The 13,259-nt window shown below is 37.3% G+C and overlaps 1 protein-coding gene across 6 annotated transcripts in view; it reads left to right on the forward strand.

Annotated features, from left to right (window-relative positions):
* Positions 1–13,259, forward strand: part of ASH1L (ASH1 like histone lysine methyltransferase) — a 152,408-nt gene that overhangs the window by 44,722 nt on the left and 94,427 nt on the right. For all 6 annotated transcript variants that reach the window (XM_032464077.1, XM_032464076.1, XM_032464078.1 and 3 more), the window contains one exon: positions 479–5,042. In XM_032464077.1, coding sequence (XP_032319968.1) covers positions 479–5,042 — 4,564 coding nt within the window. The remainder of the gene's footprint in view (positions 1–478; positions 5,043–13,259) is intronic.

Genomic DNA, 13,259 nt, shown 5'->3' on the forward strand with positions numbered 1-13,259 from the left:
GAGGCTGGCCTGTACTGGTTTGAAGTCATTGAAATCAATGAAGGAGGTAGGCAAGGTGCCACTATTTTCAGGAGGACCATGGAATATTATAGCTAACAATAATTATCTTTTGAAAAACACTGCATTCATATGCTAATATGTATTAGTCCATCTAAAGTAAGCTGAAAGTAGAGTATTAATTTGCCTTTTAAGCCAATGTAAAAAAATATCATAGGAATATTTCTCAAAACCCACTATTACATAGGTTCATATGTTTGAAAGTCAACAAAGGTAACATCTTGAGAGCCTCTGATATTGCATCAGAGGAACTAACATAGTGTGGCATTAGTATAATATTAATTAGTTTTTTAAAAAAAAAACAACACTGTTGCCTCTTTTATATCTCATATGTGGTCATTTAATTTGTTCAAGTATAATGCTAAACTGAAATGGTATAAAGTTTACTGTCTCTGAAACCCTTTTCTTGTTCAAATTTTAGGACCCTTCAAAGTTGTACAAGAAATCAGGTGATGTTGCAGCCATTGAATGCCAGTCTGAAGAAAGCATCCATCTTCATTCACAGGGAGAAAACAATCCTTTGTCTAAGAAGCTTTCTCCAGTACACTCAGAAATGACAGATTACATTAATGCAGCATCATCTACTCTTGTTAGTAGCCGGGATCCTGATTTAAAGGACAGAGCATTACTTAATGCAGGAACAAGTGTAACAGAAAAGTTGGCACAGCTCATTGCAACTTGTCCTCCCTCCAAGTCTTCCAAGGCAAAACCGAAGAAGTTAGGAACTGGCACTACTACAGGATTGGTTAGCAAGGATTTGATCAGGAAAGCAGGCGTTGGCTCTGTAGCTGGAATAATACATAAGGACTTAATTAAAAAACCAGCTATCAGCACAGCAGTTGGATTGGTAACTAAAGATCCTGGGAAGAAGCCAGTGTTTAATGCAACAGTAGGATTGGTCAATAAGGACTCTGTGAAAAAACTAGGAACTGGCACTACAGCGGTATTCATTAATAAAGACTTAGGCAAGAAGCCAGGGACTATCACTACAGTAGGACTGCTGAGCAAGGATTCAGGAAAGAAGCTAGGAATTGGTATTGTTCCAGGATTAGTGAGTAAGGAGTCTGGAAAGAAGCTAGGACTTGGCACTGTGGTTGGACTAGTTAATAAAGACTTGGGAAAGAAATTGGGTTCTACTGTTGGCCTAGTGGCCAAGGACTGTGCAAAGAAGATTGTAGCAAATTCAACAATGGGATTAGTTAATAAGGACATTGGAAAGAAACTAGTGAGTTGTCCTATGGCAGGACTGGTCAGTAAAGATGCCATAAACCTTAAAGCGGAAGCACTGCTTCCCACTCAGGAACCACTTAAGGCTTCTTGTAGTACAAACATCAGTAGTCATGAAAGTCAGGAACTTTGTGAATCCGTGAAAGACAGTGCCACCAGCAAAACTTTTGAGAAGAATGTTATACGGCAGAGTAAAGAAAGCGTATTGGAAAAGTTCTCAGTTCGAAAAGAAATCATTAATTTGGAGAAAGAAATGTTTAATGAAGGAACATGCATTCAGCAAGACAGTTTCTCATCCAGTGAAAGGGGGTCTTATGAAACCTCAAAGCATGAAAAGCAACCTCCCGTATATTGCACTTCTCCGGACTTTCAAATGGGAGGTGCTTCTGATGCATCTACAGCAAAATCCCCTTTTAGTGCAGTAGGAGAAAGCAATCTCCCTTCCCCATCACCTACTGTATCTGTTAATCCTTTAGCCAGAAGTCCCCCTGAAACTTCTTCACAGATGGCTCCTAATCCGTTACTTTTAAGTCCTACCACAGAACTAATGGAAGAAATTTCTGAATCTGTTGGAAAGAACCAGTTTACTTCTGAAAGTACCCACTTGAACATTGGTCATAGATCCGTTGGTCATAGCATGAATATTGAATGTAAAGGGATTGATAAAGAGCTAAATGATTCCAAAACTACACATACAGATATTCCAAGAATAAGCTCTTCCTTGGGAAGAAAGCCAAGTTTGACTTCTGAATCCAGTATTCATACAATTACCCCTTCAGTTGTTAACTTCACTAGTTTATTTAGTAACAAGCCCTTTCTGAAACTTGGTGCAGTAACTGCATCCGATAAACACTGCCAAGTTGCTGAAAGCCTGAGTACTACTTTGCAGTCCAAACCATTAAAAAAAAGGAAAGGAAGAAAACCTCGATGGACTAAAGTGGTGGCAAGAAGCACATGCCGGTCTCCAAAAGGGCTAGAATTAGAGAGGTCAGAGCTTTTTAAAAATGTTTCGTGTAGCTCACTATCAAATAGTAATTCTGAGCCAGCCAAGTTTATGAAAAACATTGGACCATCTTCATTTGTAGATCATGACTTCCTTAAACGCCGATTGCCAAAGTTGAGCAAATCCACAACTCCATCTCTTGCTCTCTTAACTGATAGTGAGAAACCATCTCATAAGTCTTTTGCTACTCACAAACTATCCTCCAGTATGTGTGTCTCTAGTGACCTTTTGTCTGATATTTATAAGCCCAAAAGAGGAAGACCTAAATCTAAGGAGATGCCTCAACTGGAAGGTCCACCTAAAAGGACTTTAAAAATCCCTGCCTCTAAAGTTTTTTCTTTGCAGTCTAAGGAAGAACAAGAACCCCCAATTTTACAGCCAGAAATTGAAATTCCTTCCTTCAAACAAGGTCTGTCTGTGTCTCCTTTTCCAAAAAAGAGAGGCAGACCCAAGAGACAGATGAGATCACCAGTCAAGATGAAGCCACCTGTACTATCAGTGGCTCCATTTGTTGCCACTGAAAGTCCAAGCAAGCTAGAGTCTGAAAGTGACAACCATAGAAGTAGCAGTGATTTCTTTGAGAGTGAGGATCAACTTCAGGATCCAGATGATCTAGATGACAGTCATAGGCCAACTGTCTGTAGTATGAGTGACCTTGAGATGGAACCAGATAAAAAAATTACCAAGAGAAACAATGGACAATTAATGAAAACAATTATCCGCAAGATAAATAAAATGAAGACTTTAAAGAGAAAGAAACTGTTGAATCAGATTCTTTCAAGCTCTGTAGAATCAAGTAATAAAGGGAAAGTGCAATCCAAACTTCATAATACAGTGTCAAGTCTTGCCGCCACATTTGGCTCTAAACTGGGCCAACAGATAAATGTCAGCAAGAAAGGAACCATTTACATAGGAAAGAGGAGGGGTCGAAAACCAAAAACTGTCTTAAATGGCATTCTTTCTGGTAGCCCTACCAGCCTTGCTGTTCTTGAACAAACAGCTCAGCAGGCAGCTGGGTCAGCATTAGGACAGATCCTTCCCCCTTTACTGCCTTCATCTGCTAGTAGTTCTGAGATTCTTCCATCACCTATTTGCTCTCAGTCTTCTGGGACTAGTGGAGGTCAGAGCCCTGTAAGTAGTGATGCAGGCTTTGTTGAACCCAGTGCAGTGCCATATTTGCATTTACACTCCAGGCAGGGCAGTATGATTCAGACTCTTGCAATGAAGAAGGCCTCAAAGGGGAGGAGGCGATTATCTCCTCCTACTTTGTTGCCAAATTCTCCTTCGCACTTGAGTGAACTCACTTCTCTGAAAGAAGCTACGCCTTCTCCTATTAGTGAGTCTCACAGTGATGAGACCATTCCCAGTGATAGTGGAATTGGAACAGATAATAACAGCACATCAGACAGGGCAGAGAAATTTTGTGGGCAAAAAAAGAGGAGGCATTCTTTTGAGCATGTTTCTCTCATTCCCCCTGAAACCTCTACAGTCCTAAGCAGTCTTAAAGAAAAACATAAACATAAATGTAAGCGCAGGAATCATGATTACCTCAGCTATGACAAGATGAAAAGGCAAAAACGAAAACGGAAAAAGAAATATCCCCAACTCCGAAATAGACAGGATCCAGACTTTATTGCAGATCTGGAGGAATTAATAAGTCGTCTCAGTGAAATTCGAATCACTCATCGAAGTCATCATTTTATCCCCCGAGACCTTCTGCCAACTATTTTTCGAATCAACTTTAATAGTTTCTATACACATCCTTCTTTCCCCTTAGACCCTTTGCACTACATTCGAAAACCTGACTTAAAAAAGAAAAGAGGGAGACCCCCTAAGATGAGGGAGGCAATGGCTGAAATGCCTTTTATGCACAGCCTTAGTTTTCCTCTTTCTAGTACTGGATTCTATCCTTCTTATGGCATGCCTTACTCTCCCTCACCTCTTACAGCTGCTCCCATAGGATTAGGTTACTATGGAAGGTATCCCCCCACTCTTTATCCACCTCCTCCATCTCCTTCTTTCACCACTCCACTTCCACCTCCTTCCTATATGCATGCTGGTCATTTACTTCTCAATCCCACCAAGTACCATAAGAAGAAGCATAAGCTACTTCGACAGGAGGCCTTCCTCACAACCAGCAGGACTCCTCTCCTTTCCATGAGTACTTACCCTAGCGTCCCTCCGGAGATGGCCTATGGTTGGATGGTTGAGCACAAACACAGGCACCGTCACAAACACAGAGAACACCGTTCTTCTGAGCAACCACAGGTTTCCGTGGATACTGGCTCTTCCAGATCTGTCCTGGAATCTTTGAAGCGCTATCGATTTGGAAAGGATACTGTTGGAGAGCGATATAAACATAAGGAAAAGCACCGGTGTCATATATCCTGCCCTCATCTCTCTCCTTCAAAAAGCTTAATAAACAGAGAAGAACAGTGGGTCCACCGAGAGCCTTCAGAATCTAGTTCGTTGGCCTTGGGGTTGCAGACACCTTTACAGATTGACTGTTCAGATAGTTCTCCAAGTTTATCCCTTGGAGGATTCACTCCAAACTCTGATCCGGCCAGCAGTGATGAACATACAAACCTTTTCACAAGTGCAATAGGGAGCTGCAGAGTTTCAAACCCCAACTCCAGTGGTCGGAAGAAATTAACTGACAGCCCTGGACTGTTTTCTGCACAGGACACTTCGCTAAATCGGCCTCACAGAAAGGAGCTGCTACCTTCCAGCGAAAGGGCAGTACAAACCTTGACAGGTAAGAGGGTTATTTTGCTGCCTGTTGTTTGTGTTAGAGAAATGGTATGTTTTGCCTACTAGTTGCCTGATAACGTGTACATGAACTTTTAATTACTCTACAGAGTCTTTTCTTTTTATAAATGTATTTTGAAATGTTATGTTCCAAATTCTTGTTTTCAGTAGATGTGAGAAGTAAGATAAGGCATGTCTTTGCATTCATTTTGAATTTTGAATGATGATAACAGTATCAAAACAAACAAGAAGTAATATTGAACTTCTGGAAATCAGGAAAAGTGACTTATCTTTCTTATGCAAAAAGGTCTTTACACAGTTTATTTTCTGAGAAATAACTCATTGATCTGTTAACAGCTGCAAGATTTTTAATATATACTAATCCAACTTATGTGCTTCTATCTTACAGGAAGAATATGTTAACTGTATATGTCTCATAAAAATCTAATCATTCAAAGTTATCAACTTTGTAAAATGTAACTGAATATTTAGATGGACTTCATTTTTCAGAGTACCTTTAGTTATCTTCATAAAAGCTGCTTCAGTTGAATAAAAGACATGAAACAAATCTAGATAATGCATTTATTATGTCTAGAAAGTGTCTTTTAAGAATTGAAAAGAAGAAAGAAAATAAGAAAAAGGAAGCATTGCCTATTTATGTAGAAGATATTTCTAAGTCGGGAGTTCTTTATCAGAGATCTCAACACTAAGGGTTTGTAAATTAACACTAGGAAGTCCATAAAATCTCTGATGTTGTAAATAAAATTATGTGTATATATTTTTGTGTGTATTTTTCAGGAGAAAATTCATACATTTCATCAGATTCTCCAAGTAAACTCTCTAAGCCTCAATATCCCTTCCTGTAAAATGGGACTAGTGGAGTTACAAGCAGTAAATGAAATTATATAGTGCTTATTGAAATGATTGTACATAGTAAGGACACAAATGTTAATGGATATTATTATTCCTCCAAAAGATTAAAAACTTGTGTGTTAGAGGAAATGATAAACCTCTCAAAGAAAAGAGTTTTTGCTCTTGATTTCAATTATTTATGGATTTCTGAAAAATAAAAGCTGTGTTGATGGAGAAGCTAAGCATTCTTTAGTTTTTTAACAATGTAATAAAGAGGAAAAAAATCCTAGACTTAATTTGGTTCATTCAACAAATGTTTGACAAATACTTAACACCAGTTGTTGAATATCTGCCGCCTGCTAGACATTCTACTTTGTAGGCCATTGTGATATAGGGAACAAGGCACATCAGTTCATTGTTCTCAATTAGAAGAGATGGGTAATAAACAAAAGAATTAGACATTTAAATGGTTTAAAAACTGTTATGAGTGGTATATGTATTTTAAAAAGGAAAGTACAGGGTTCTATGAGAGCATGAAATGAAGACCTAACTCAGCAAGGCTTCTCTGAGAAGGTGACCTAAACTGTTACCTGAGAGATGATCAGTAGTTAGCCAAGTAAACAGAATTCTACTTATTTATTCATTCATTCACTCATTATTTATGGAATTCCAAAACATCTAGCATTCTTCTAGTCAGTTGTATAGTGGGGAGTAGACATGGTATCTGGCCTCATTAACTTTCAGTTTAGTGAAGGAAGACAAACTTCAGAGTGGTAAGCACATAAATAATGGCATAATTGAGAAAAATGCTATCAAATTAATTAATGCAACAGTGTTGAGATGGATAATTAAAAAGAAGGGCATACCTATTTAGATAGAGTTATTAGTTGTGGCCCAATGATAAAAAGTTGAAGCTTGAAGGGTGAAAAACCACCAAGCTTCTCAGGCTAATTGGGTGAAGAGCATGTTTGAAGATCCTGAACTGGAAACAAGCGTAGATATTAGAAAGGGAGGGTGGGGAAGGTTCACTGTGGTAGGAGAGGGAATACAGAAGGGAGAATGGTGAGAGAGTTGTGGTGAAAGAAAGAAGCCAGACCATATGTTAACATTTTTGGATTTTCTAGTAAATGTGAAGTATTGGTTTTAGGTTTGCATTTTTAAAAGATCATTCTCACTCGTGTGAACATTCAATTGTAGAGGACAGAAATAGTTATAGGAAAACCAATTAATGGACAATTGCAGTAGTCTAGATAAGATGATGATACTTAGGCAAGGAGAGTGGCAGACTTCTGCATAAACATTATAGAGATTTGTGATGCTGTGCCCTGATACAGAGAAGAATGGAGGAGGAATGATTTTGTGAGGTCACAAGTTTGCTTTTTTATATATATATATACACACACACACACACACACACACACAAACATATACACACACATATATAAACCTTGAGGTGCCTTTAGAAGATTCAAGTGGAGATGTTGAGCAGCCATTTGGATTTCTAGTTCTGGAGCTCAATACAGATGTTTGGGCTAGAGAAATGGATATTTCACTGTGAGGTTTTGAAAAACTGCTGGGCAGTATTATTCACTAAAAATAAAAGGGCTTCTGGAGAAGATAGAGTTGGGAACAGATTCTCGAAACCTATGAAACTTTGTAACCAGCGCTCCAAGAAAAACAATAATGCTAGAAAATACCAGCAGCAGTTAAAAATACATGTTAAATTGTTTAATAAATAAATAAATACTGAAATAAATGTAAGACTTTTTAGGAAAGGAAGAAGGTAGCTTGATAGAAGGGCATATAAAGAAGAGTTGAAGCTGCTTGTTTGTAAACACAAATATATTTCATTTGCAGATAAATGAAGTGATGCCAGATATAACTGGTTCTGATTTATTGTCCTTACTTGTTTCTTTTGCCTGAAGATTGTGGGAAACCACACAATAAGCACTTGTAGGAAAACCTGTGGCCAGTTAGAGCCAAGAGGAAGAATGTGGGATGGATGGGCATTCTGAACAGAACTACATTGCTCAATGGTTTACTGCATTTAGTTTGTGTTAGTGTCTTGTTTAGCTGCTAACTTGGAGCTTCCAAATATTAATGTACTCTGAAAAGTCATGTGTGAACTCACACCTCTCATGTCATTCTGCTGTTCTCTTTATCAATTGTATGTGAGCTGTTTCACTGTACAGAAACACTGTAACAACAGACTATGTATTTATGAATCCTCTATCGGTCTGTCTTTCACCATAACAGTGATATTTCCCTAGAGGGAATATAGAATGAGAAAAGAAGAGAGCCTTGGGCAGCTCTGAGGAACATCAGTATTTAAAGTAGTTAAAAATCATCAGCCTTTGGGTTATACATGACCCTTTGTGATGATCTCTATAGTTTTTTTTTAATCGCTAAAATTTTAAAATCTGGAGATTTCACATAAAAGTGCAGAATTCTGCTTCTCTTTGAAAAGAAATCAGAGCATCTGACAACTAATCCATATTTCCTGAATGACATCAATGGTTGGGTCTCAATAGTGGCAAGCACCACCCCCCCTTGTGCCTTTAGTTAGGACATGCATTCTTCACTTTGCCCCAGTCCTTACAGTTTCCTGTGTGTTATATCTGGCCCAGTTAAGCTATGTAAGCAGTTTATCTGGCTCCAGGGAGCATTTGAGTTTGAGGCCCCTAACTTGAGAGTTGTGAGAAGGAGCTTATAACAGGTAGGGAAATTGAGGTGAAGGTGAGGTGAGATGACAATTTAGGTTGTTGACTGTATCAAGTGTATCACCTACATAGGACATTGAAGTCACACAAGAGGCCATTTATAGGAGTTGGGATAGAAAGGATGAATGCATGTGATTTCAGGGTCCTCAGGGAATGAGATAGCAGGGAAATCTAACATATGCAAAAATATCTGCTTTATGAATAAGAACTTACCTTTTTTTTCCCTTTAAAAAAATAACATACAAAAACATTAAAAACCTCTCTGAAATCACTGTTCTGACACCAATTCTCTGTCACCAACTGGCTGATCAGTTCTGATACTACCTGGAGTTAGAGAAGACTCTACAAGTTAAGAGCAGAGTTCTTCAAAGACTGCCCCACTTAAGATGCCAGCTGCAAGTTTCAGTAGTCCCTAATCCACCCACACTTCTGCCCAGCCTGCTGCAAATTTGTGGCCTTCCACAGCTCCTCAGTTTTGATAATTTGATAGAATGGCTCACAGAACTTACTGAAACCACTATAATTAAAATTACAGTTTTATTATAGAAGATACAGATCAGGAGTTGAAGAAATGCATAAAGCAATAGCTAGGGTGGGGAAGGGGACACAGAGCTTCCATGCCCTCTCTTTGTGGAATCTGGATGTGTCACCCTCCCAGCACATTATTGTGTTTACCAACCAAGAAGCTTCACCAGGCCTCTGTGTCCAGAGTTTTTATTGGGGGTGTTATTATATAGGTACTTATTGATTAAATCATTGACTGTGTGATTGAATTCAGTCCACCTCCACCCTCTGTAGATTGGGCTCACCCAGAGTTTCAACCCTCTAATCATGTGGTTGATCTTTCTAATAACCAACCCCCAACCTGAAAGCATCTCAAGGTCCACCTGAAGTCACCTCGTTGGCGTAACAAAGACACTACTATCACTTAAGAAATTCCAAAGTTTTTTGAAGCTCTGTGCCAGGAATCAGAGGCAAATAACAGGTATATTCTTGATTATATCACAAGTCTAAATTCTGCTAATTGATCATATCTTGGCATCTCTTCATCTTCACAGTTACTGTTTTAATAAATTTATAGAAATGTGTCTTGATTTTCTCATAGGAATCTTTTTGTGGTAGACATGAAAATTGGTTTACCTGGCCACATAAAATCAGTTGAGAAAAAGATTTTTAGCTAAAGAAAAAAATTAAATCATGAAATATCTTCTAATTTGATCAATTTGAAAGTCAGAACTTGTTTAGACAAAGCTTTATATGTATTTGACTTTTTAATCTTAGCTGTTACGATGGTAGCTATCCCTTCAGCAGTTATTTTGTGTCTGTTGTTTGCCAGGTGCAAGGAATACAAACAAAAGGAATAAGCTATAATTTCTGCCCTCAAGAAATTTATAGTTCAGTGGAATACATTAAAATGTATACAAAAAATCATTGATAGCTCCTAAAATTGAGATATAGTGTGTTTTGGGGAGCAGAGAAGAGAGACCCACTTAAAAAGGAACCAGGAAGATGTTTTGAGTTTAGTGTGCAAAGAATAAAAGGGTGAAGACTATTTCTTATAGACAAATTAGCTTTTCAGGGTTTTGGAGATACTGTACTTACGTAACTGTAAATAGTCTGGTAAGGGACCCAGGAGATGAGGTTGGAAAGATAAGCAGGGGAAAGATCATAAAGCCTCTTGTTTATATAAGATACCAAGGGGTTTGGAGTTTACCCTGGAGACAATGGGAAGTTAAGGATTTTGAAGCAGAAGAATGATTTGCTAAGGTTATAGTGACAGCACTGTGATAGATGGGTTAGAGAAAGATGATCTGGTGGACCAGTTTGGGAATTGTCTTAGCAAAATATTATGGGGTCCTGAACTGAGGTAATGATAGAGAAGACAATATTCAAAAGAAATAGGTTAAAAAAAAAAAAAAAAAGAGGTAGAGAAAGGGGGAAAGATTTTAGAATGTTTCCAGAGTACTTTTCTTGGGCAGATGGTTGAATGTTGGTATGATTGAGTGAAAGACAGTATGCAAAAGGAGAAGATTCCAGATGGAAAATGGATTTGAGTTTCATGCTGTTTAGTGGGATATAGGGATCTGTAGCTCAAAAGAGAAACCAAACATTAAGATAAAACTTTTAGTTAGGTGATTGTTGAAGCCAAGAGAAGGAATGGTAATATTTAGGGTGAATACACTGGGTTTCCTAATGGATTTTGCAATAAAAGTGTCAGATACAGAGGTCATTTAGATAAGGACTAAAAGACAGTTTGCTGTGGCAGATTATCTTTTGTGATCTAAGAGCACTTTCCATAGTGGCAATTGTTAGATTTCTCAGTGTTAAGGAACGAATGGGAAACAAGAAACGCAGACAACTAAAATTCTTACAACTTTAAATTTTGTAGCAATTCTGACTGGTTTATTATTTACTCTTTTACTTTTGTATTCTGTCAAGGAAATAATTGCATGTTCTTGATATGTAATTGTTTCAATGTCACATAATTTTTCTTCCTAAAGTATAAAAAGAGTGTAACTAAACTTCATGTTATCTTACTTTGACCTTCTCAGTCTTCAGTTGATAATTTTTCCATACATAACTTGGAGATAGATTCATTGTACAAAAATTGGTATCCTGTTAAAATGTCCAAAAAGCTATTTACTATACCATGTACTACAGAATTATCAGTTACTTTGGGACATTATTATCCTGAAACAGCTGGTCAGTAGCCAAAGCTGGAACAGTTTAAGCAACAAAATAATGACAGTATTGGATTATAGCCTAAAAAATAAATATCCATTCGTCCATGCTGATATAAATGATTGGTTAAATAAATAAATGGAGGAAAGGGACAAGCCAGCCTTACAGAAGAATTCCAAATGATATATGCAGACTATCCCATTCAAGGAGGTGGAACTTAATTCTCCGCTTCTTGAATAGGGCTAAACTTAGTGACCTAATTCCAAAGAACAGAGTATAGAAAGGGAAAGGTAGTAACTATGCAGTGAAGAGGCCTAGCATACAGCAACTTAACCAAGTGCAAGTTTAACTTCACCAATGATAAATGTTGGTGGTAAAATGTACCCTCTGATATAATGTGATTAGAAGGGAACTTCATTCCTTTCTTATTGTTTCCAAAAGCCCATAACCCCAGTCTAATCATAAGAAAACATCACAGGGGTTGGGGGCACATATTATACAAAATACCTGGCCAATACTCAAGAGTATCAAAGACTTGGAAAAACAAGGAAAGATTGAGAAACTGTCACAGATCAGAAGAGACTAAGGAGACACGACAACTAAATACAATACAACATCCTGAATTGTACCCTGGAACAGGAAAAGGACATGCGTGGAAAAATTATACCAGTGTTAATTTTGTAGTTTTGACAAATGTACCATAGTTGTGTAAGACAATAATATTAGGGAAAGTTAGGTAAACGATATATGGAAATTTTCTCTCTTATCTCTGCAACTTTTCTGTAAATTTTAAATTATTCCCAATCAGTTTATTTAAAAAGCAGAATCGTGAAGTGAAACCTATCTCAAGCTGATACTATTTGTATTAGATTTATCATGTTAGTTCAAATAAAATAAGCATATTTGATAAATTATGTTGATGTCAATTTGAGGAAAAGAAATGAAATGAGATCAGAGGCACAGGCAGAAATGATAGTCCTTCATATATAGTCTGGAACAAGGCATTTAACCTCTCCTTGTTTCATAGATGAGGAATCAGACCGACTTAATTACTTGAGCAGTTTTGGACTAAATGAATTAAATCTCTTAAAGCTTTGAAAAGAATAACTGGTCTAATCATTTTATAAATGATGTGCATGTGATAGCTTATTTTTTTTAACTGATATACTCTTCTCTACTGTTGTATACTAACAGTCTAAAATCAGTCTGATGCAGATGAAATTGTAGTGAAATTATACACTTAGATGAAACCAAGTTTTCTGGTTTCATGCAGTTCTGATAACTAATTGCATTTATTTAAGTGCTTTGTTAACTAGACATGAAATAGGAGTAGTGAGGAAGAGTTGCTGACCTTAGTGTCAAATACTCCATTCCTGCTTTTAAGCATTTTCAGTTCATGGCTAGCTGCACTTGCCAGAACCTGCAACCCGATTTTCAGAAACCTGGAGACTAGTAGCGTGGACTGTTCTGCGTTTATAGCTTACAAATTATAGACTGAAAAAATATATATATATCAATATATATCAAAATATATATATATAGTATTCATAACTATTTTGTCCCCCAGAAATAAATTAGGGCTAAATGTTTTTTTTTGTTGTTTGGAAAAAGTATACTCACTGTAGAAGCATGATGGTTGAAGTACAGTATACTTAGTATTATTTTCTTTTTAATTGAAAAATGTAAACATTGATCTGAATTTTCTGATTCCCTAACAATTTATCTAGGATAGTATAAGATACACCCATAAGTGAAGTGGGCACATGTGGAGATGAAATCAGAAAATTTATTGTGGTGGTTAGTATAGTTCTGGGAATTTCCAGAGGAATTCTATTTCAGTGAATGATATGATTTGAGTAGTATGAGAAATAGCCTAATTGGAAGAAGAAAAACACAGACTTTTTAGCTTAAAAATCGCCAGCACAGGCTCTGAATCATTTTCTCTTGTGCATTTAATTGGTGAGTCAGAT

This window comes from Camelus ferus, chromosome 21, assembly GCF_009834535.1.
Source record: "Camelus ferus isolate YT-003-E chromosome 21, BCGSAC_Cfer_1.0, whole genome shotgun sequence".
Taxonomy (NCBI): Eukaryota; Metazoa; Chordata; class Mammalia; order Artiodactyla; family Camelidae; genus Camelus; species Camelus ferus.